The following is a 25,478-nucleotide window of genomic DNA, read 5'->3' on the forward strand; positions in this document are numbered from 1 at the left end:
CTCTACCAATACCACCCTGGTCTAAGCTGTCATCATCTCTTGTCTGAACTGTGGCACCAACCTCCTAATTGGTCTCCCCGCTCCCAACCTTTCCTTGCTATACTGTTCTCAACAGAGCAGCCATAGCAATCCTCTAAAAACACAACTTAGATCATGTCATTCTGTCACTTAAAATCCTTCAATGGCTTCTTGCCATCTAACTCAGAGTAAAAGTCAAAGCCTTAAAATTACCAACAAAACCCCAATTTGAGCCTTGGCTACCTTATTAATCTATGCTTTGATCACTCAGCTGCAGACTCCTGGCCCCTTGCCATTCATTGAACATAACAAGCTCCTGTCTCATGGTTCTTTGCATTTTGGTTCCTTTTTTCTTGGAAGGTTCTACCTGAAAATCTTATCTCCCAGATATCTACTTCCTCTGCTCAAATGTCAACTTATCACTAGGTGTTTCCCAAATAAAAGATCAACTCCTGCAGGTATCCCCCTTCCCTCTAACCTTTTTTCTCTGTTCTCTATCCCACTTATCACCGGACAAACTGTACTTACTTGTTTTGGGGGATTATTGTTGTTTATTGCCTATCTGCTGCCTCCACTAGGGCAGGGACTTTGTTTTGTTCCCTGCTGTATTCTCAGTCCCTAAACATTGACTAGAACATAATAGGCACTAACAAGTGTTTCTTAAATGACATTTGTATGTCTAACATAGGTCTCCCTTCTGAGTCTTGGACCTATAAATTTCAATGCCTACATGATATTTCTGAAGGACTGCTACATGGGTATTTCAAATTTAATACATCTGAAAGAATTATTCACATCTCTCCAAAACCCATCTTCTGCATATTAGTTAAAGGCAACCCCAACACCCAGTATCTTGTTAGTCATACCAGAAACCAGGGAACTGTCTTTGTTCCCTCCATTTCCCTTCCCATCTTTTACCCCACATTCAATCTATCACAAAGTCCTAGTAAAGCTACCTTCTAAATACATCTTAAATCCATCTATTTCTCCTTTCCTAGCTACTCCCACAATTGAGCCACCAGCATCTCTTACTTGGTCTATCATAAGAGCAAGATCGTTTTTTTGTGTTATACCTACCTAATCCAAATTCATTTTCCATGAAGTAAACTAATTTTTTCTTTATGCAATTTTGATTATGTTAGTAGAGAGTTAGTATCTCTTTAAGACCCTTCACTGATTACTTAACGTACTTGGGAAAAAATCCAAAATCCTTAGGAAGGCTCTGAGCCCTGCTTACCCCCCCTCCATCCCCCCCAGTCTCAGCATCTTTCACATCACTTTCCATTTCACCCACTGCACTTAAGCCACACGGACTCCAGTCAGTTCCTCCAATCTGCCCAGGTTTTTCTACTTCATAGATTTTGCATATGGTGATCCTACGTGCTGACTGCTCTCTCCCCAAACACCTGCCTGGGCAACTTTTCATCCTACAGATCTCAGGTTAAAGGTGATATCTGTGAAGGCCTTCTCTGTCCCACCAGTAATGTTTGGTCCTCTCATTAACCTCTCACAGCCCCTATACTTTTCCTCTGAGGCAGGTACGAAAAATTTATGTTTATACACCTATGTTGTGGTCCCTTACTTTAGTGTCTTTTTCCTTCATAAAATTGCCCCATGAAAGGTGGCTCCACATCTATTCTCAAACAGCTACAACATCTTCCATCACGGAAATGGTGGTTGCTTTTGTTCACTTCATCTCTAGTAAACTTAGCACAGAGCCTGACATGAGGAAGCTCAAATGTACTTATAGAATGAAGGAAGCTGTAAAACACTATAAAAACACAATGAGTTCAAGTTTAAAACTGGTCTTTGGGGCTTTATCCCATAAGCTTCATTTCCTCTGCTTTTAACGCTGCCTGGAAGGGCACCTCTCCTGGAACTTCTGTCTCCTCAATTTTCTCCTGATTTAGAAATCAAGAGAAAACAGTCTTTCTCTTTTCTTGACTATTACCGCCTCTGAAAATGACACTCTGGCAATAGCCGCGAAAATTCAAAGGCCCAACAATCCGACCTTCCAGGGGGGTTCGGCGAACACAGAACTTACCAATGAATGAACCTGTTTCTGGTGACGGAGAACAACTTGCCACTTTCCATATAGTAGAAGCCTCCCGCGCTCTCACTGTATTTCACGGCTCCAGCCAAGGCATTTGCAGTCCCTGCAAAAGGACAGTGGTCAGCCTGCACACCTGGTTCTCTCGGGATGACAGAGACTGAGGGCGCTGAGAAAGTAGAGGATGACGACTGACAATCCATACAATAAGAAAGGGAAGAAATGAGGACGAAGTAGGACACTACGGAAGCTCTGATCCCGAGGCGATACACATGTGGACTTAGAGGAGTATGAACCCGGGGTCAGAGATTTAAGGATCCATGGGAGGAGCCCGAAGGGAAGGATCGGATCGCGTCCTCCTTGGCTGCTTCCGTACCAATGCCACAGACTGTGAATTCCCGAAAGTGTCTCGGCCTCTCGCGCTCAGCACCAGTGAGCTCCACGAAGCTCCGTTCCAGGGCTCCCGCCGCCGCCATCTTCCCGCCGCCGCCGCAAGGCCCGACGGGACGCGAGCTAGGCCGGGCGGCTATCGTCACTTCCGGGGGCGGGGCGGGCGCAGTTGCGGACAGGTGAGGAAGCCCGCGGAGAAGTGGGGGGTACAACAGACCGTTCGTTGCGAGGTTTTTAGTCAGTTGGCTGGAGAACGAGAGTGGACAGGGAGGAAGCCAGAAGAGAAAGGCACAGGGGGGAGCCGACTCTGCTTGCGGGAACCTTCGCTTGGCCGGCTGGGACACCCCCCAGGGGGCGGTACCCTTTTCCCGGCGTCCTCAGGGAAGGGGGCGGGGCCGGGTTTGTTTCCTTTTTGAAAACCCGGGCGCGGGCGGCGGGGCTGAGCTTCCCGGGAGGGGCGAGGTCCGGGGAGTCCTGGCAGCTGAGCGCCCTCTGCCGGGTTCCAAGTTCGCGGTCACCCTTCTCTGCGTCGGGGTGGCATCCTGTAAATCGCCGGGGCTCTTTTTCTGCCTTCAGCGACATATGGGATGGGGAGAGGGAGAGTATTGGGCAGCGGAGATCTTTTGTGTTGGAATCTTTTCAAGAGACTGTATTCGTGTATTCTTGTGTTCTGAAACGTAATGCGTTCAATGAAACGTTGGTGCAGCTTGCTGCGGTTATCTAAATGCTGCTCACTTGCATACGTGAAAGGAATTTGCCTTTCGTTCTATTCCTGATCCTGATGTTTGGAAGGTATTGTGGCTTTACCCGTAACTAGGGCACAGAGGATGCTCAGTATTGGGGAAAATGCTGATATTCAGGGGAAAGGGTTTTTTTCCTCGATAGTCAACGTTTGTTAAGCAATTCTGTTATCGTTATCACTAGTGAATGCAACCCTTCTCTATCATTCTCTGTTTCATTGATCCTATACTGACCACTCCCCCCTATTTTTCCAGCTTGCTCCCAGGACTTCAGTTCTAGCAATGCAATTCCTCCATCCCACCTAGGATCCATTGTTCTACCACCTTTTCACTGTCCCCCATTTCCTTGAGATTTCCTTCTTGCTCTGCTTAAATTCCATTTAAATTACTCCTTGACCAGCTCTCTCTCTCTTCATTATGCTCTGTTAAAAACTAGAACTTCGATTGAATCCAAGTCTGCAGCTGAACAGGGCTGGAGAAAAATATACAGTCATTAGACATGTCTTCCTCTACCTACGTCATGATTCTAAACCTCCAGTGGGTCCATACAGCTACCCAGTGAACACATTGTGTTTCCCTTGTCCACTTACTGTCCCAGATGAGTATTTCACAACTTCTCTAACCTGCAACACCTCCCTCCTCCTCCTCACTCTCAGCTTGCTTTTTCACTTAGAAAATTGATGAAATCAAAAGAGAATTTTTCCCCACTACTACCTCTCCCGACCTGCCTTCATCTGTTCCTGTATACTCTGCCTTAGTATAAATTGAGCTGTCCCTGAACTTATGGAAGGACAGCCTTTTTACATTTTCCCCTGCTCAAGGACACCATTCCAGCAGTTCTCTCTCCTACATCTTCTATTCTGCCCCCCCCCCCCCCATTTACTGAGTTGTTTCCCCAAGCACATAAACATGCTGTTATTCCTCCTTCCCGCCACACACACAAAACTCCTCATTTGATCTGCGCTCTCTTTGGCTACTGTCTACCACTTCAGAGCTCCTCTTCATTGCTACAGCAGAATTCAAGAACTTTCTGTTTAATTTCTTTTCTTTCAGTCTCTCTTAAATCCATTTTTATCAGGCTTTTGTGCCTGTTGCTCTACTGAAACAGCTTTTTTCAAGATCTCCAATGACATCAATTTTTATCTAACATTGAACTCTCATTCCTTTTTTTTTTTTTTTTTAATGTAATCTCTACACTCTTAATATGGGGCTCCAGCTCATGAGCCTGAGATCAAGAGTTGCATGCTCTATGGACTGAGCCAGCCAGGAGCCTGTGAACTCTCATTCCTAAACTTACTTGGACCACCTGCAGCATTTGACTAATTAATTGCTTTCTTGCCCACTTTCTTCACATGGCTTCCAGGACACCACACTCTCTTGCTTTCGTCCCATTTCACAAACTGTTCCTTTTCAGACTCCTTTGCTAGCTGATTCTCTTTCCCCTAAACCTCTTAATGTTGGAATGCCCCAGGGCGCAGTTCTTAGTCTTGTCTACCCACATTCCCCTGAGGATTTCGTACAGTCTTCTGGCTTTAAATACTAGATTGAGGTATTCTGATAATTTCCAGATGTATATCTCCAGGCTAAACCTTTCTCCCTTGAACTCCCACCTTAGCTATCCAACTGCCTATACTTTTTTTTTTTTTTTTAGAGTTTTTATTTTTTAAGTAAGCTCTAGGCCCAAGATGGGGCTTGAACTCACAATCCCAGGATCAAGAGTCACACGCTGTACTGACTGAGCCAGCCAGGTGCCCCTCGAGCACTCCATCTTTACATTCATCTGCCTACTAACATCACTGGGATTCCCCCAGACACCTCAAACTCAACATATCCAAGACATAACTCATTTTACCTCACTCTACACTATCATGTGATTCTCTATCTATGTGTCTATCACTACCCAGTGACTTGACTTAGAAATCGAGGAATCATACTGGGTACAGAGCTCATAAAATCCTGGAATTCCCTAAGTGATGAGAGGAAAAATGTGTCTTTTTTTAATGTTAATGAAGTGACTTTTGGAAAGTCCCTAGCATAGCTTAATGGTGGGGGCTGGTTGCCAGGAGAAGCAACCACATGATTTGAAAATTGAACTTTCAGCTCCACCTCCACCCCCAACCTCTGGGGGAGGCTTGAGGGGTTGGAGATTGAGTTCAGTCACCAGTGGTGATTTGAATCAACTATGCCTATGTAATGAAGCCTCCATAAAAACCCAGAAGGATGGGTTTGGAGAGCTTCCATGTTGGTGAACCAGAATGAATCCAGTACCGTGCCCTAAATTCCATGGGGACAAATCTCCTACATTCAGGACCTCGCCCTATATATCTCTTTATCTGGTTGTTCATTCACATCCTTTTATACCCTTTGTGATAAACCAGTAATCTAGTAAAAGTAAACTGGTTTCCTGAGTTCTGTGAGCTGCTCTAGCAGAGAATCAAACCCAAGGAAGGGGTTGTGGGAACCTCCAATTTATAGTCAGTGGTCAAAAGCACACATGACAACCTGGACTTGTAATTGGCATCTGAAATGGGAGCAGTGTTGTGGGACTGAACCCTTAGCTTATGGGATCTGACGTTATTTCCAGGTAGGTAGTGACAGAATTGAGTTAAGTTTGTGGGATACCTGGTCATTGTCCACAGGAGTTAATTGCTTGATGGTGTAGAAAAATCCCACACACTGGACCTCCAAAAGGCCTACCTTTAAATACCATCACAGTAGGGATTAGGTTTCAACATATGAATTTTGGGGGGTGGGGAGGACACAAACATTCAGTCTCCAGCACTTTTAAAAAACTTTCAGGAGGGGCACCTGGGGGGCACAAAGGTTAAGCGTCTGCCTTCGGCTCAGGGCGTGATCCCGGCGTTATGGGATCGAGCCCCACATCAGGCTCTTCCGCTATGAGCCTGCTTCTTCCTCTCCCACTCCCCCTGCTTGTGTTCCCTCTCTCGTTGGCTGTCTCTCTCTCTGTCAAATAAATAAATAAAATCTTAAAAAAAAAAAAAAACAAACTTTCAGGGGCTCCCTGTTACCCTGACTTCCAAGGTCTTTTCCCAATTCAACATGATCTACCTTCTTTAAATTCTTGCATCTCCTTGAGGGAGAAACACTTAACGCTACTTATGCTGTCCCAATTGTAGACTATCTTCTTCATACAGTCCTAGTGGGATTCAGTCGTATCTGGGCACATCTGTCAAATCTGTGTGATGGGTATGCCTGAAACCTCCTTGCTAAGGGACTGAAAAGGGACTTGGGGAAAAACATTTGCCTTAGGACGGAGGAACCTGTAGTAATTTGATTTGGGACTTAGTTGTGGTGGATCATTCTGAGTACATTGTGATTTGCCTACCTCCCTGGTTTCTATTGGACTTGTGTCTGATGCCTATGGAAAGCAGAGTTGGGGACTAGGAGGACGAAAAGACTAAGTACATTACAGAATCTATAAAATGTAGTGTACTGCATTGAGACTACTCTTGTAGAGGGTACAAAAAAGGAGAGTGCCAGTATTCCTCCTGTGCAAATGACCCCAAAGCAGGTTTTCCAGTTTAAAGTCTCCAGCATATTGGGGGGGGGGGGTGGTGCCTTCCAGAAGTCTGGTGACCAAAGGAGTGGGGTGAGTACCTGGCAAGGACTGATGTCCTGTATAGTAGGGCTGGTCCCCTGAGGAGGCTGGAGCCTGGCTAGCAAAGCAATTCTTAAGAGTAACTTGGTGGATTTACCTACATTACTTGGAAACTACTTGAAAATAAATTATTTCATAAGCAGATTATTTCATGAACACAGACACTCCCTGGGTACTCCCAGAAATGCTTTAGGGACTGTTTAGCAGGGACTGACAATCTGCTGGCATGAGTAGGTGGGGGAGAAGTCAGTGGAATGTATTCATGTTTTTAATGTAACTGTGCTTTTACCCACGGACTGGGGAAATGTGGGTTTTACCGTATTTGGACTATTTCACTTGTGTATGTCACCCTAGTAGAGTTGTGTGTGCCTCACTCTATGAGTTTTCCATTGCTGCTGTACTAAATTACTACAAATGTAGTGGCCTAAACGGTTACTTGGTTAGAAGTCCAACACGGGTTTTATTGGGCAAAGATCCAGGGATCAGTAGTGCTGTATTCTTTCTGGAGACTATAAAGGAGAGTCCCTTTCCTTATCTTTTCCATATTCATGAGGCCAGCACATTCCTTGACTTGTGGTCCCTTCTTTCATCTTCAAAGCCAGCAATGTCACGTCTCTCTCTGACCTCAGGGAAAAGTTATCTGCTGTGATTAGGTTGGGCCCACCTGGATAATCTAGAATAAACTCCCCCCTCTCCAGATTCTTAATCACATCTACAAAATTACTTTTGCCATGTGAGGTAACGTAGTCACAGGTTCCAAGTATGTGGACATCTTTCTTGGGTGGAGGGGAAGGGGCATTTTTCTACCCACCATATTTATGATTTACTAAATAAATTCTAATTTCATTTTTATAACATTCTTGAATGGTAGTATTATTCCTGTAAGGTAGATAACTTTTCTGAAGTACCAGTTAAAAATATAGTTCTTATCAGTTGTTACTCTTAACCCAGAGTTCAATCTTATCATTACTTACTAATAAGGACAAGCAGATATAAAGTGTCTCCTGGGTGATACAAAGTGAAGGATATGGCATAGTCTGTAAAAGATTTTTAAACAACTTAAGGTATTATTAACATACCATAAAATTCACCCGTACAGAATCTACAGTTCAATTTTTTTGGTATATTTATATAGCTCTGTAACCATCACCACAATCTAATTTTGAAGCATTTATGTCATCCCCAAAAGAAATCTAATACCCATTAACATCACTGTTATTTCCCCTCTCCTCAGCCTCTGGAAACTACTAATCAATTTTATGGGTTTTTAAAACTTATTTTATTTATTTATTTATTTATTTATTTATTTATTTATTTATTTGAGGGGGGTGCAGAGGGAGAGAATCTCAAGTAGACTCCATGCTGAGCACAGAGCCCAACACGGGGCTCAGTCTCACTACCATGAGATCATGACCTGAGCCTAAATCAAGGGTCAGATGTTCAATGGACAAAGCCACCCAGGTGTCCCCCCCCCCCTTTTTGTTTGTTTTTCAAGCGGCAACAGGGGTTTTGAATTCATGACCCTGAGATCAGGACCTGAGCTGAAATCAAGAGTTGGATGCTTAACTGACTGAGCCACCCAGGTGCCCCTCAATTTTATGTTTCTACAGAGTTGCCTATTGCAGACATCTCATATAAATGGAATCATACATATGTGGTCATTTGGTTTTAACTTAGCATCCTGTTTTCAAGGGTCATCTATGTTACAGTATGAATCAGTACTTCATTCCTTTTTATGGCCAAACAATATTCCATTGTGTGAATATACTACATTTCATTTATCCATTCATCAGTTGCTGGACATTTGAGTTGTTTTACTTTTTGGCTATTATGAATAATGCAGCTATGAACATATAAAGTATTCTGGCAAAAATGTTTAATACAGATTGTGGTAGGCAGAATTATGGTCCCCCCACCCCCCAATGTCTACATCCTAATCCCTGGTACCTGTAATATGTTACCTTATGTGGCAAAAGGGTCTTGGTATGTGTGAGTAAGGTTAAGGACCTAGAGGTGGAGAACTGAGCCTGCATCACGCAGTGGGACCCCATCTAATCATGTAGTCCTTAAAAGAAAGCATTTCCCTCTGAGGTCAGAAAGAGATGCGAAGACAGAAGGAAGGTCAGACATGTGTGATATTGCTGGCATTTAGGATGGAGCAAGGAGGTCAGGAGCAAGGGATGTGGGCAGCCTCTAGAAGCTGGGAAAGGCACAGGAACAGATTTTTCCCCTAGAGCCTCCAGAAAGGAATGGAACCCTGCCAACACCTTGATTTTAGTCCATTGATTTTTGCTCTTAGACAAAGGGAGCTGTCTTGTCTTTGATTATAACCCCCTGCATCTAGTGAGTGGTCAATGTGGAAATTCTAAAGATCCTGCCCCCTCGCCTTGATCTAGGACCTCTCTGAAGGACCATTTCGGCTCCTGAGTGCTGTGTGCTGTGTGGATCAACTTCTCTTTCTGCCCAATCCTGGCTCTCTTAGTCCCTTCAAGGCACTGTTCCTGAGAGCACTCTCCAGTTAACCTCCTGCACGCAAATCTCTGCCTCCGAGCCTGTTTCCTGGGGAATCCAACATGAGATACATGCCCGTGACATCTTGTCCAAGGACGGGCAGCCAGCTAGGAACCAGCAAGAAAAAGAATTTGGAAAGGGAAGAAGGTTAAGGGGGACCTACTCTAAATTCCAAAATTGGTGGTGAAATATTGGAAAGAACATCAGTTGGGCTTTAGAAAATTTGGGTTCAAGTTCCAGCTCTGCCTCAACGACTTCTTGTCACTCAGCAAGCCATCCCTCTCCCTGCCTCCGTTTCTAAGAAGAGGGTGTTGTACTTACTCATCTTCAAGGTCTGTTCTGGCACTCAGCTCCGGATCTGTGGCCTGAAAGCCAGAGACAGCCTGGATCTTCACCTTCATCTCTCCCTAATTTCCAGGCTCAGAACCGAGTCCGCTCCAGAAGCTTCCCACGACTGAGGACAGGCATGTCCTTCCTGAGTCGAAATTGACTTGAGTTGCACAACCTGTGGCCTTTGGGACACTTAGTTCAGAGTGTGATAATTTCTTAGATGCTTATCTATCACCATGCTTTCCATACGCACTATTTTCTCACTTCTTTGTTGATAGTTAAATCTTTTTGCATGTATAAAAATTAAATGTCATGCAATCAATGTGCATATTTTACGTAGTCCGTCCTTCCTTCCTTCCATCCATCCATCCATCCATGCAAAAAGGTTGTTAAGTTGATGGGGTGTCTTACAGTTTTCTAGGAATCCAGTCATTACAATTTTTACAGTGAGCTGTCTCATTCCTTTTCTTATCTTCAACATCCATCAGAGTTCTTGAAACTTAAAAGTACCTAAAAATTTTTGAAGGAATTACTAAGTGAATGAATAGATATAGACATCCTTAGAAAACGTAAATCCTCTTTGAAAGATTAATATGCTGGCACGGTGTGGTTGTAATATAAATGGCATCCTATTGCCATCTAGTGGTTAGGTGGTGACTTATTTTAGAAGCAAAATGCAGAATGTTACTAAAATGATTTGGGCAGCAAGTTTTACTTACAGATACTTTTGTAAGAAAAATCCTTTTATGACTTGACACTATACTCTGAGAATGTCTTGGTTTGCTAGTTCACCTCTAATGAATAAGCATAAGTGAACAGTGTTGCAGATAGAACTTTAAGGCAGATTTTCTTAACCTAACTTAACAGCTAGCTATTCCTTGAAAGGAGAATTTGGTGGTTTAAGTAAGTATGGGAAATGATGATAAATAAAGTTAAACGTATTTATCTTCTGCAGAACTTTTCAGAGACATTAATATGATCGTGTGCTTTGTGAAGCTCTGCGAGGGGCTAATGCATGATATGTTTTCCAGATGCTTTATTTTCTTTTCAAGGAGCAACTCATTGGACCATTGTTTTATGGGAAAAAGTTTTCAGAAACACTGCTTTCTTGTCAGTTTCCCCATATGTTAAAAATATCTATTAGCGCACAGCGTTTCCTGCCTACAGAAGCCGCCTTTGACCTTCATTGCCATGTTCTAGATACAGTCAGTTCAGGAAGCATCAGAAGTTTGTATGACTACTATACTAACTTGCGTTTATATGGATCTCAGTTTTGAGGTAGTAATTTTTTTTTAAAGATTTTATTTCTTTATTTGACAGAGAGAGACAACGAGAGAGGGAACACAAGCAAGGGGAGTGTGAGAGGGAGAAGCAGGCTTCCCGCCGAGCAGGGAGCCCGATACAGGGCTCGATCCCAGGACCCTGGGATCATGACCTGAGCTGAAGGCAGACGCTTAACGGCTGAGCCACCCGGGTGTCCCGAGGTAGGAATTTCTTTGATCAAAATTAGTATTATTCCACATTGAGCACTTTTTGTTACATAATCTACTTTCTTTTGGATTCTGGGAGTGTAGTTTCCCGCTGTTTGGGCTATTACTTTCAATAATTGCTATTAGCGATGGTAGAAATGACTCGGGATTCAACCACAATGCAAATGACTTAAGATTTTCTATATCTGCCTTTTGCCTACATGCTGTGGTATTAACCAAAGCGACTAATTTCTGAACTCCTGCAGGAGATTCATTTACTCTTTCATTCTTTTTTTTTTTTTTTTTTTTTTTAAAGTAAGCTCTACATCCAATGTGGGGCTTGAACTCAACCCCGAGATCAAAAGTCACATGCTCTACCCACTGAGCCAGCCAGGTACCCCTGTTTTTTCAGTCTTGATTGCCAAGAGCTAGGCCCTGGGTTAGAAAGACCCCTCCGGATTTGAGCTCTGTGCAGTCAGGGATCTGTCCACCTTGTTTTCTGTTGTATCTCTAGTGCCTGGCACAGTGCCCAGCACTGACGAGGTGTTCATGAAGTATCTGTGGACAGAAGACACATTTCCCATTCTCTGCTTTTGAGGTTTAATAGAGAGATAAAGGAGAACTACAGGTAACAGTGAAGTGTGATCATTATTATAAAAGACATGTATGAGGAGGAGAAAGAGCATTCTGGGCAAATGTCTTGAAGGCATGGAGAGAACCGTGGTGAGGAGTGGTTGAAAAGGCTGGGGTCATGGTGGAGAGAGCTTTTTCTTTCTCGCCAAAGAGAGTAAGTTTACTTAAACATTTCTCCTTACAACTCAGTGCTTAAAGTACTCGCTCAATTCCCTTGTAGATATAAGAATTTTATTTCAACTCAAATCAAACTTTGCAAGTAATTTTTTTGGAAGGTTGATTTGACCTCGGGATAGAGATCCTTGCTGAAAGGGAGAAGACATAACTGTAAGGTCAATAAATTCGTGGGGGAAGCCAGGATGACTTTGTAGTAGTTAGTAATAGCCCCAACATACTGTCTAGAATTCTGAAACTCTCCCCAGGAAATGCCCACCTCAGAGTCCTGCAAGAGAAGTTTAAAAAGCAAAATTGTGGAATAAGTGAAGTATGTCAGTAACTTTTCACTTCCTTTTTCATTATTCTTTCTACCTGCTTATGAAACCACCATGACTTCAAAGACCAGGGCCCTCTGATGGCCCCTGTAAGCCCAGGGTTTCCAGCCAGACCCAACCCTCCTATGCTTTGAACTTATCCTTGGGAACCATACGCCCTGAATTGTTTTCATTATCTTTCATGTAATATTTCCCACAAATTTCAATAGGTTGTGATTCATTCATTAAGCATTCACATGCTTAATGAAATGGTATTTTTTTTTTTAAAGATTCATTTATTTTGGAGGGGCAGAGGGAGATGGAGAGAGAGAATCTCAAGCAGACTCCCCATTGAGAGTGGAGCCCCATGCAGGGCTCAGTCTCTCAACCCCGAGATCATGACTTGAGCCGAAACCAAGAGCCTAGATACTCAACCGACTGAGCCACCGAGGCGCCCCTTAATTAAATGTTACTTTTACATCTTTGTGAGAGCTTGCACATGATGTAATTCACAAAATCAGAAAAAGAAAATCCTTGTATGAACCATACATCCTGAGTTTTGCTTCTAAAAATACAAATGCTATATCTACCAAAACCAGCTCTGGTATAGTTGGAAGTGGTCTGACATGGATCCACACTGAGGTGCTATATAAAAGCTAAAAAAATATCCCTTTCCAGAAGAATGGACACTGCAGCACACTTGGCCTTAACCCACAGATGGTGCCTCTCTTCCCTTGCTTGCTCATATTGCTAATCAGTTGTGGGAGCCCTTTCCTACTTTAATATCATTCCAACACAGTGATTGAGACAACTGCTATCAGTCTACTGGTATCGGCATGTGATATAAAATCTGCTTACCACCTAATTCAAAAGAAAGGGACTCTAGTGGTGGAATGGAAGGCACCAACAAGGAACCAGATTCATAGGTAGCCCCAACAGGGGGCAGTTAAGTCACGTCAGTAAAATATGATTAATATTGACCTTGCAGACCAAGATCGAAGCTGATCCGGTCAAGAGTTTTTATTTGCATGCACAGAGCCCAGAACTACCTCTTCATGTAAAAGCACCCAATACAATTAAGTTAGAAATCCACATTTTAAAGTAGAGATTCTCATTTAGTTCTGGACTCTTGTGAGGTCACACCCAGACACTCCCATCTTATCCTGTCTGTCCGTCCGTCCTTCCTTCCTTTCTTCCTTTCTCTTTCTCTCTCTCTTTTTTAAGATTTTATTTATTTATTTGAGAAAGAGAGTGTGCGAGAGAGCACAAGCTGGGGGTAGAGGCAGACGGAGAGGGAGAAACAGACTCCCTGATGAGCAGGGAACCCAATTCGGGGCTCAGTCCCAGGACCCTGAGATCATGACCTGAGCCAAAGGCAGATGCTTAACTGACTGAGCTACCGAGGCGCCCCCTCCTGTCCTTTCCCGACACCCCAGGGCTGTCACTTCTGCTGCCTCACAGTCACAAGTGCTGCCAATCAAGCTGCCCACGTCTTTGCACGTCTGCAAAATAATGACGGCAATAAATAAAAATGGGAGATTTTTGCCATCTGTTTAATTCTCTTCTCCTTTCATCTGATCCCGAAAGTTAGCTGATGTCTTTCTCCCGTTCTAGTGCTTCAAAGACTAAAAAGGTTCAAATCATAAAAATAGGAAGAATTTTTAGAAGTATTACCCCTTCCTCATTTTGCCTGCCAAGTTTCAATTCAGTGCAGGTGCTGACAGATGTTTATAGGCAAATAAAATAAGTCATTTCCGTGTTGCAGAGCAAGGATGCTCAGTGACCTGAGCCAGGGAGAGGGCTTTGATTAGAGGCTCCAGTTTGAGGTCAGAGGCCAGTGCTTTTCTAAATCCTAGACTTCAGTTTGTTTTAGCTCGCCGTTGTCATTGCCCGAATCCTGCAAGAATGTCTGGGAATTCAATAAGTGAAAATGGACGCCTGCAATCTCGGGGCTGGCAAAGCTTCTATAGGCAACCGCAGGTCCCCACCCAGTGATTGTTTATATTCCTCTTGCATCCTCCAGGATCCTGCTTACGCACCACTTTCTGTTGAGTAACGGTGTGTGGAGCCAAGTCAGGACCGGTAATGTTCCTCGTCTGCCTTCTTGGGCTGGTCCTGACGCTGGCCCCTGACAATGCCAGGCTCGGGAACTATTTGTTTCTGATTTCCAGCCAAGAAGTCTAACAATTCTCTCCCTTCCTTCCTATCGCCCTCTTCTTCCTTACCAATGCCAAGTCTGGGATTTTCCTTGTCTAGAGACCATACAGGCAAGGAAATGAACTTTCTTGGGATATGACAGACCACTTAACAGAAATGGTGCCCTTTGTTCTCCTTCAAATGACTTTTCCTTAAATGACATTTCTCTCTCAGGCTTCTGCAGATATATCTGCACTAGCGCCTTAATTTCTACCAGGTCCCTCTCCAAAGACTAAGAAGTAGTAGGCATTGGAATTCTGATTTTTCTGATTGGGAAGCAAAAGCTCAGAAAGGAAGAATAATTTGCCCAGGGATTTAGTCAAGCAATTCTAGTCGTTGTGTCTAAATCCATACTTTAAACCTAAAAATCCTTTCTTAAAAACCCATTCTGAAACTTTAAAAATCTTTTTCGCTCCTAGCAGCTGTACCTAAGACAAAGGAAGCAAACCCTTGTATTTACCTACAGAAAATAGAAAGGGACAGGTTTGGCTGTTGATCCCTAATGCCACCATGCGTCAGAAACTTTGATTTCCTTTGTACCCACTCAGGGACAGGCCAGCCCTGATAATAGTCCACAGGGACATGGGTCCTTCTTCCAAATGTTCGCTAGGCACCTGACCCTGGGCAAGTCACTTGACTTCTCTGGACTTATAGTTTCCTCATCTGTAACACACGTAGTTGGGATTCAGGGTCTCTTAGGTTTCTTTCCAGCTTCAGGACTCAGCAACTAGGAAAACGCAGAGATAAAGGCATAAGGCAAACCCCTCTGTAAAAAGCCAACAAAACATCTATATAAGACACTTTATTATTTTTTTAAACATTATGCATTTTTTATAATATCTTTTTTTAAAAATATTTTTTTCTTTATTTGTCAGAGAGAGAGAGAGAGAGACCACAAGCAAGGGGAGTAGCAGAGGCAGAGGGAGAAGCAGGTTCCCCACTGAGCAAGAAGCCTGATGCGGGACTCGATCCCAAGACCCTGGGATCATGACCTGAGCCAAAGGCAGACACTTAACCGACTGATCCACCCAGGCGTCCCTATACACAACACTTTAAAAATAATCTCTAGTAAATAAGGATTTGTATATACTTTGGTCAGCAATTTCACTCTTGGGGCTTTATCCGAAGAAGCAATCAGAGATGTGCTTCAATTTGCAAGGATGACTGTCACAGTGTTTGTGTTTAATGAACTTTTAATTTTAGGGTAGTTTTAGATTTACAGAGAAGTTGCAAAGATGGTCTGGATCTCCTCTGTACTACATCCATCCTTCCTCGTCATTTTCTTCACTGTTTAACAGCTGATACTAGTATATTACATTCATCACAACAAATGAACCAGTATTAATACATCTTACTAACTAAAATCCGTACTGATTCATATTCCCTTACTTTTAACCTACTGTTCTTTTTCGGTCCCAGGATTCTATCCGGAACACCAATTACATTTAGTTGTCATCCCCTATGTTCCTCAAGACTGTGAGAGTTTGCCAGACTTTCCTTTTTTTTTTTTTTTTTTTTTTTGTAAGATTTCATTTTTAGGTAATTTCTACTCCCAACATGGGGCTCAAATTTACAACTCTGAGATTAAGAGTCACAGGCTCTTACTAACTGAGCCAGCCAGGTGCCCCAGAGTTTCCTTATTTTTGATGACCTTGACAGTTCTGAGGAATACTGGTCAGGTATTTTGGAGACTGTCCCTTGATTTTATAAAAAATCATGATTAAACTGGGGTTATTTGATCTTGGCAGGAAAACCACGGTTGTAAGGTACCAGTCCTGTCACATCATAGCGGGGGGCAAGCTGTCTACGTGAGCTTTCGCCAATGATGTTTAGCTTAATCACGCAGCAGAAGTAGATAGCACAGGTGGATTCCGCTGTGCTATTTTCTAATAGCAAAAGTTCTCAAACAAGCTGCATGTCAGTAATGGGACTGTACACTCCACAAGGGCAGGAATTTCGGGGAATGTGTTACATTCACAATTATGCGCCCAGCGCCAAGCCCAGTTCTGACACACAGCGGGTATTCAATGAATAGAATTTGTTGGATGAAAAGGAGGTTGGTTAAATAAATTAATTTATATAATTTGATGGAGGGGGCGCCTGGGTGGCACAGTTGGTTGAGCGTCTGACTCTTGGTTTTGGCTCAGGTTGAATCTCAGGGTTCTGAGATCGAGCCCGATGTCGGGCTCTGAGCTCAGAGTGGAGTCTGCTTGAGTTTTTCTCTCCTTCTCTCTCTGTCCCTCATGCTTGTGCTCTCTTCCTCTCTAAAATAAATAGATAAATCTTTAAAAAAATACGATGGAATACTAGTGGTCATCATAGATATTTGGGGATATGGAAAAAACATCAATGTTATATTCAGCGAACAAAACAGATCAAAAGACAATTTGTATACATCCTATTTTCTATAAAGTTTATGGGTTCGTGTGTGTGTGTGTGTGTATGCCTGTGTATGTGTGTAGAAAAAGAACTAGAAAGTTGTCAAAATGTTAAAGCGGTCAGTGGTTATTTTGGGATAGAAGGATTACAGGGGATTTTAATTTTCTCCCTTGTTCAGTAATGATAAGAATGAATTACTTTTGAAATCAGAGGAAAACAAAACACAATTCAAATGGAAAGAAATTTTGACCTTCAAGAAGGTTCTCAAGCAAGAAAAACAGATGTTTCAATACAATACCCAGCAACCACATTATTTAGCCATCTATTAGTATCTGCGAAGGAACTGAAATCAGTGATGCGGTGCATAGAGGGTGTTGTCCTCAAAATTCTGCAGTTTCTAGGAAACAGGGTACACTAGGCACCATCTGTTTCTGATTTAGGGCATTAGAGTTGCAAGATCATGAGCTGTATCTTTGTTACTCTCATAACAAATTGTTTAAAGTTAAAAAAAAAAAAAGAGTAAAGAGCAAAACCAAATGCACAGGATGCCAGAGTGAATGGCATTATTGTATCGTTCGCTTTCTCCTCCCTGGGGCTTTGCATTTTAAAAACACATGTTGTGGTTTTTCTATGATTATCTTCCCACTTCCTGTGTTGTATCTCCCTTACTGTAAATATCCTTTTGTATAGTCATGCTTTTCTTTCTCTGCGTCTCGCATGTGTGTCTTTCTTAATACTCACTAACTTTCTCCAAACTTCCACCGTATATTTTTCCTAATACTGATTTGTGTGGGTCAATAGTATTTTTAGAGATTTTTAGAACCTTGATTTCAAATTCTACTTCCATCTTCTGTGAGCTTTGTGATCTGCGCAAAGTTGCTTCACCTCTCTGAGTTTCCCTCTCAGATAATGAGGACGGTATTCTGTCCTCACTCAGTATTCCAAGGATTAAATGAGATTTAATATAAATATGTGTAATCCATCCTAGTGCCAGTCACAAACGAGGCACTTAGCCTGTGGCATCTTTTACTTCCTTGTCCTCTTTCATACATACTCTATACTGTGTCTCATGCTATCTTTCTAAAATGCCAGTAACATACTAAAGGAGCAAGTCTAACCTTTGGCTTTAAGGGTCCTCTTTAAATGAGCCCCAACCCGTTTTTGTGGTCTCACTACCTTCCAGGCACATCGTATATACACATTATGCTCCAGCCACACCAAATTACTAGCTGTTGTCTAAACACACGTTGCGCTTTCTTCTCTTCATGCTGTTAAGCATGTTGTTTTCTGTGTCTGAAAGTCCTTTGTGCTCCTTGCAGACAACTTGCTTTGTGAAGCCTTTTCTGACAGCTTGAGGGCCCCCATGCTCCCCTCTGACCACAGTAACTTGTTCAGATCTTTATTCATGCAATTCCTTATACAAGTGTCTACATCATTCACTTATCTATTCGACAAATAGTTATCCAGCCCTTACTATGCACCGGGCACCGGAATGTATCCTTTGGTTGAATTGTGGATTTCGTAAGGGCTGGGGTCTTGTCTTATCCACCCCCTCTCAACCCTGTGCTTAGCAGAGGAGTAAAGCAAATACTCAAAGTCTGTTTGTTCAATATTGAATAAAATTCGGGCATTTCTTTTTCAGTAATCAAACAAAATCATAATGCTACCAAGTACTTCCTCATTTGCCCTTTAAAGACAAAGATAAAAGACACATATTTTCTTTTACATGTAACATATTGTTATGCTTATTAACAATTCCAGGGGGCTCAGAAATATTCCTTTGCTTCGAGTGTTCTCCATCTGGAAGAGTTTAGCTAATTAAACCAAAGATCGTGGATGAGTTGGCCCCATTTATCTCCAGTGGATGAAATCCTTTTCTCTCCAGAGGATTCTTCAGACAAATATCAAAGGTCAGTGTTATTTTTAGTAACATGTATTTTTGAAAGTCTTAACTTTTTTTCAATTTCTAAGTTTGGTAACACATACTTTTGAAACTCTTTTTATTTGTTGTTGTTGTTTTTTAAATTAAATTTATTAGCATATCTTGGCCTATACAGAAGCATTTGTCTCAACTCTAGATGATATTGAATTACCATACTGGAGATTAAGGTAGTCATTAGTCTGCAAAAGAAGTTAGAAAAAAATGCCTCCCCCCCCCCCCCCCCCCCGCGTAAGTGCAGGATTCCTGCTGGTGATGATATTCTGTGCAGATTGAATGGTGATTCAGAGAAAGCTATTATTATCCTTCCTTTTGAGGGACTTTCAATTTTTGATGATTAATATTTGTCTGTATTTCTGAGTTTTCATTCCCGTCCTTCCTCTCTCCTCTTCTCCATTCTTTCTTAATGCAGAGAAACATATAGGCCTTGTGTTCTTGGATCCTTTGGCTCTCCCTTGTACACTTCACAAGACAGTTATGAAAATTAAAGTGCCAATTACATGCCAATTTCTTTAGGCTTAAGAATGAGAACACTTCATAACTTCACATTAGCAGCAATTAAGTAATGGCCACAAGAGCTGAGTTTTAGTGATCTAAATTCATTTTTTTCTCTAGTTGGAAAGAGTTTGTCCATCTTCTGAGTTACATCATGAGATTTAGACTGACAGGCCCAGATAGGAAGAAGCTAAATCAGGTTTTTGTGGAAAAGATACCATGTGAACTTGCGCAGTGCATAAACCAAACCTAATGTCTAACACAACTTTCCTTGCTAGGTGATGTCAGCATGGCCAACCGACTCACCTGAATTTCATTAAAAGCTAAAAAACAATAAAGAGAGTCAGTGTGGGGCCAAAGGAACCCACGGAAGGTTACCAGGCCCTATTTAAGTGAGGCTCTCTTTCACATCCCTTCCTGGGACTGTTCCTTAGCTTCTCTTAAGACTGCCTCCTCCTATCCTATTCTTCTGTGGGGGGGGGGGGGAGGCAGACAGAAGGGTTGGGGGGCGGCCATGGCATTCAGATCACTGAATTTACTAAAACCAGCAGGTTCTTTGGTCATCACGGGCCCAATAACAGAGTTGATCAAATCCTTAGCTCCTGAGGGGTGTTGGCATTTTTACAGTGCCCCAAAGGTTGAAGGGCTGTCACCAGACGCTTTTCTCATTTCTCTTCCCTGAGGCCCTCCCAGCATTTCTCTGGAGGTCATTCCATCCGTCCTTCACCCTCTGGTAGTGTTGGAGGACGTCATGTTTTTGTAGCCTCAGGTAGAAACACTTCTGGTAACTGGTGCTTTGGTATTATAAGGAGGGTCTGTGAAATCCTTCACTGTGCTCTGAGAAAGACATTATTAGGACACTAGTTTCTAAAGTCGTTTGGGAGGACCCATGGGAGATAGTGCCGGTGTGTTGGGCCTATGCAACTGGTATATTTATCCTTTAGGGGTTCTGTGCATTTTGTAACTCATGATGTTTCTTGTGTTGCTTATCAGGAGACTCTGAGCCAACTTTTGTCTCATCTTTAGCAAAGACATCATGACTTGCATTCTATTTCCCTTGGCTATATATTGCTCATCTCAAATTTGTTTTATTTTGGTAGAGTGCTTGCATTTTTGCAAGTAGCCTTATGTTCTTCTTGCAAGAAGATAGGTTATAGATAAATAAGTAAAGTAAACATTGGTGGGTAAGAAAATTCAGAGAAAATGAGTTCTCTCAGGCCACACTTGGCTACACTGAGAGGACCCGGGCCTGCCACAAATTACCCGCGGTGCTGTGTGGATTGTGTTAGAAAATGCAGTGCCCTTTGGAGCACCATGGCACTTCCTATGGTATGGACAAATATAGCAACGGATGTGTGGATTGCACCCAAGTCATGAAACCCAGGAATCGCTGAATGAATGGTAAAGCAGGAACCTAGGAAGGTCTTTTTCAACTTCGTCGTTAAAAATGGTTAGATTCTCCTACAGGAGAAAGACTCAAGTGACCCAAAGGAAGTGATTCACTGGGGATGAAACCAAAGAGTAGTGACAGAAAAGGTCACCAGAGGGAAAGAGGGAAGTGCCAAGCAGAAACTCCAAAAAAATAAATAAATAAGCATTTGTCAAAAGGCAAGTACATAAGCCGTCCAACCCAGGGTCACAAGCTCCCAGCAAAGTGGCTAGAATTTCTGCTGATGAATTGAAGGAAATTTGCAATAAGGAAAAATACACCCATCTGAAAAGAAATCCAGTTCATAAGGTCAGCCCAACCCAAAACAACATCAGTGAACAGGAATTTCATTCTGTGAACAATACCAATCTTAGCCCTACAGTGGCCAGCTCATTCCTTTCCGAAGTGCATACGGTTCACACCTAATTTTGTTCTGAAAATCCTACAGAGAACTTTTGAAAAAAGTCCTGGACAGTCAGGAACCCTCAAAAAATGTGGTTTTTGTTTCCTTGTACAGCTGCATGATAGCACACGTCTGTTAGCGATTGCCGAGTTCACTAAAGTGCACAGTTGGGGCAGTGAGAACGCCAGTGACCTCACCCATAGAGACTTTCAGGGAAGGTAGACAATGTCACATGGTACTGTCTGACATTTAAATACCAGCAGAGAGCCCACGAAGCCTACAGGGGGTGTTGAAAGCTGAAGAAATGGGTGAGGTCACATAGAAGGGGAAGAGGAAGAGGAAGGAGGGCCCAGAATTGGACCTTGAAGTTCTATGTCTGTGCCGAACTCCAGGTCCACGTCTAGCTGCCTATTCGACGTCTCCACTTGGATGTCTGATAGGTTTCTCAGCCCAAATAGTCAAAGCCCATCCTGGACATTGACCCTCTCGGTCTTCTCGAACTCTGTAAATGACATTTCCATCTGGTTGCTCAAGCCCCCAGATTTGAATTACCTGATCACTCCTCTTTTTCTCACATTCCATATCCAATCTGTCAACAAATCCTCCCTCCAGGAGCATCCTCAGTTTTCCACTTTTTATTATGTCTGCCATGGCCTCTCTGTTCCAAGCCATCTTCTCCTCTCGCCTGGATTGGTGCAGTAGCTCCTGCTTTCACTCTTCCCTCCTCCAGTCTGTTCTTAACACAGCAGCCAGAGTGGTCCTGTCAGAGCATTAGACAGCTCATGTCACTCCTTTGCCCCAAACACTGTTTATTTCTCATCTCACTCAGACTAAAGTGGTCTCCAAGGCTGTTTATGACATCCCCTGCCGCATTGCCTCCTGGAGTACATGCTGTCTTTTTTCTCATTCTGTTTCTCTCATCCTGGCCTCTGCTATCCTTCAAGTACGTTAAACTCTGTTCTGCCTCAGGGCCTTTGCACTTGCGATCTGCTTAGAAAGCTGTTCTGTGGAACAACATTCCTTGCTCCATTTCACTGCTCAAATGTAACCTTATCAGACCATCCTATAAAAAATGCAACCTCCATCCTTGGCTCTTCCAATCTCCCTTAACCTGTTTTATTATTTTTTCTGTATCTCTTATGACCATCTAACATACTACATAGTTGCTTACTTATTTGTTGATAGATTATCTCCTATCTAGTAAGAATATATGCTCCATAAGGAGAAACTTTGTGTCTTTTATTCACTGCTTATTCCTAGCACAGAGTAGACACTCAAATATTTGTTGAAGGAGGGGAGGAAAGGCTACAGCGTTTCTTATCCAGGCAGAGGAGGAATTGACTAGGAGACTGAGAAGTGGCCAGAGAAGTAGGAAAGGAGAAGCCAGGAGCATGAAGTATAATAGAAGTTGAGAGAGAAAGCATTTTTTATTGTGGTAAAAATATATAACTGGGGTACCTGGCTCACTTCATTGGTGGACCCCTCTTGATCTCGGGGTAGAGTTTAAGCCCACGTTGGGTGTAAAGCTTATTAAAAATATGTATGTGTGTGTGTATCTATATATACACACACACACATAAAACATAAAATTTACTATTTTAACCATTTTAACGTATACAGTTCAAGTGGCATTAAGTACACTCACATTGTTTTGCAATCATCACCACTGTCTATCTCCAGAACTTTTTTCATTTTCCCAAACTGAGGTCCAATACTCTATCCTCTCTTCCCCACCTTCCCTGGCAACCACTACTCTATTTTCGTCTCTATGACTTTTGCTACTCTGGGTATTTCATTTGCATGAACTCATACAGTATTTGTCCTTTTGTGACTGGCTTATTTCACTTGGTGTGATACATACAAGGTTCACCTAGCATTTATCAGAATTTCCTTCTTTTTCTAAAGCTTTTTAAAAAATATTTTTATATTTTTAAAATTTTTAAATTTTTAAAAATACCCCATTGTATGTATATATCACATTTGTTTATCCATTCATCTACTGATGGATAATTTGGGTTGCTCCCCCCTTTTGGTTATTGTGAATAATGCTGCTTTGACTATGGGTGTACAAATATCTCTTTGAGACCCTGCTTTGAATTTTTTGGGAGGTATATACCCAGAAGTGGAATTACTGGATTCTATGGTAATTCTCTGATTAATTTCTTGAGGAGCTGTCACACTATTTTCCAGGGCAGCTGCACCAGTGTACAAGGGTTCTGATATGTCCACATCCTTACCAACCTTATTTTCTGTTAAAAATTTTTAAAAAAATTAATAGCCGTCCTAATGGGTCTGAAGTGGTATCCCTCCCATTGTGTTTAGGAGAAAGCATTTTCTTTCCCTTTCTTTCTTTCTTTCTTTCTTTCTTTCTTTCTTAGAAGATTTTTTTAATCTTAAGTGATCTCTACACCCAATGTGGGGCTTAATCTTACAACCCCGAGATCAAGAGTGGCATGCTCTGAGCCAGCCAGGCACCCCAGAGGAAAGCATTTTATTTATTTATTTATTTATTAAAGATTTTATTTATTTATTTGACAAAGAGAGAGCGAGCGAGCACAGGCAGGAGGAGCAGAGGCAGAGGGTGAGGGAGAAGCAGGCTCCCTGATCAGCAGGGAGCCCTGATGCAGGACTTGATCCCAGGACCCTGGGATCATGACCTGAGCTGAAGGCAGATGCTCAATGGACTGAGCCACCCAGGCGCCCCTAAAGGAAGGCATTTTAAACCAGAGACAGTGGTCAACTGTATCAAGAGCTGCTCCAAGATCAGGTAAATCAAGACTCAGAGTGTCTATTGGGTTTGGCACGTGGAGGTGGTGGTGACCCCGGCAGAATGACAGAAGGTCACCAGATTGGAGCAGGCCGGAACGCAAATAGGTGGTAAGATGACTCGAGAAGCTTGTCTGTGCTCGGGAGCAGGGAAATGCTATTTTTGAATGTTTGCTATGCTCTGTCATCATATGAGATGCCACAGTTGGAGTGGAAGTGCCAACAGATAGGGTTCCCGTCTTCAGGGGGCTGACAGTCCAGCGGAGGAGAAAGATAGTCAGGAAATGTATTCAAGTCCAGTTCAATAAGAGCTAGAGTCAGAAGTGGAGGATGCTGTGTCTATTATGGCCAGATGGCACCTGGGGAGGAGAGAAGGGGAGGAGGGCGTCAGAGGAAGTGTCCTGAGGAAGTGACACTCAAATGGGTTACAGTTTGGTGTCCCCTGTGGGTCTGTTTTCAGGGAGAGAATGCCTTGGTCCTGCTGACATGGGCATGTGCGTCTCCATGGCAATTTCTTCTCATTGTGAGCTCCAGCCACTACAGTGTTCCCAAATAATTTCTGAGAGCCCTCAGAGAAGTACGTCTTACATGCTCTTTTTTTAATTTTAATTTTTATTTATTTATTCATGAGAGACCTAGAGAGAGGCAGAGGGAGAAGCGGGCTCCCTGATGCAGGACTTAATCCCAGGACCCTGGGATCATGACCTGAGCCAAAGGCAGACGCTTAACCGACGTCTCATACGCTCTTAAACCAGCCTATCAGTCTGCCTCTTCTTCCTCTTCAGCTCTGGCTTCCATTTATCCAGATACTCTGTCCACGAGGATAGTTGATGGAGCGTTCCTGTGGCCAAAGTTGAAGGGTCTCAACGTAAGGACTGCCAAGTGTGTGCCAATGCCTGTTCCTCAGGCTTCTAGAGCCACCTGTCCTCTGGGTGAGGAGGGCTCATCCAGGGCTGGGGGGTGGGGGTGTGATGTGCTCTACCTATACTCCAGAGTAATCATGCTTGTGCTCACAGAGTCTCTCATTCAAGTTTTCTGTCAGCTTTTTGTCCTGTTCACTTCTAGTTCAAGGGCCAGATGGGGAGTAGACATATGACCTTGGGCTAATTAAGTATAACATCCTTGTGCCTCAATTTTTTCATCTGTAATCTGAGGATAATAGAAGTACCTATTTCAGATTAAGTGAAAAAATTCACATGAAGCATTAGCGCAGTGACTAGCACATAGGAGGAGCTTGGAAAAGTTAGCTTTTATTATTGCTTTTGCTATTATGACTATGTACTGGAGTTTGGGTATATTAAGTGTCTGAGCCCCAGCTCAGTGAGTTTACTGTTCAAAGTGTACTGTTTAATAAATTGGCATTATAGTTTCAGCCATTAGTTTTACAAGCTTAGCTACTGTGTGTCTGCCTCCAAGAGCTAAGGCTGCCCTGGGATGCTGACAAGATCTAGGTTCTGAATGGCTAGGCTGAGGACAGTTGTGGCCTGGACTGTAGTCACCAGAGTAGTGAGGGTTCTCCGGAGCCAGCTTGCTGCCCTCCCTGGATATGCCCAACACTTCCCTTATCTTTCCATTTGGAATCCCAGTGTTGCAAATGCCAGCCCTGCTTTTTATATACCCACTGGAAAAGAATGTGTGTGT

General features: G+C 42.8%; 1 protein-coding gene and 1 long non-coding RNA gene across 9 annotated transcripts in view; one reads left to right on the forward strand and one right to left on the reverse strand.

Moving 5' to 3' along the window:
- The window catches only part of NUP160 (nucleoporin 160), a 46,788-nt gene extending 42,891 nt beyond the window's left edge, over positions 1–3,897 (reverse strand). For all 4 annotated transcript variants that reach the window (XM_044388910.3, XM_048215757.2, XM_057317281.1 and 1 more), the window contains exons 1-2: positions 2,445–3,897; positions 2,063–2,174 (exon numbers count right to left, since the gene is read on the reverse strand). In XM_044388910.3, the coding sequence (XP_044244845.2) occupies positions 2,063–2,174; positions 2,445–2,544 (212 nt within the window). In that variant the 5' untranslated portion in view covers positions 2,545–3,897. The remainder of the gene's footprint in view (positions 1–2,062; positions 2,175–2,444) is intronic.
- The window catches only part of LOC113264946 (uncharacterized), an 87,202-nt gene continuing 64,319 nt past the window's right edge, over positions 2,596–25,478 (forward strand). For 2 of the 5 annotated variants that reach the window (XR_008961057.1, XR_007188976.2), the window contains exons 1-3: positions 2,596–2,637; positions 10,979–11,142; positions 18,567–18,715. This is a non-coding gene — a long non-coding RNA (uncharacterized LOC113264946). The remainder of the gene's footprint in view (positions 2,638–10,978; positions 11,143–18,566; positions 18,716–25,478) is intronic. The other 3 variants (XR_008961058.1, XR_008961055.1, XR_008961056.1) reach the window with 3 other exon arrangements.

Source organism: Ursus arctos, unplaced genomic scaffold (genome assembly GCF_023065955.2).
Source record: "Ursus arctos isolate Adak ecotype North America unplaced genomic scaffold, UrsArc2.0 scaffold_23, whole genome shotgun sequence".
Classification (NCBI taxonomy): Eukaryota; Metazoa; Chordata; class Mammalia; order Carnivora; family Ursidae; genus Ursus; species Ursus arctos.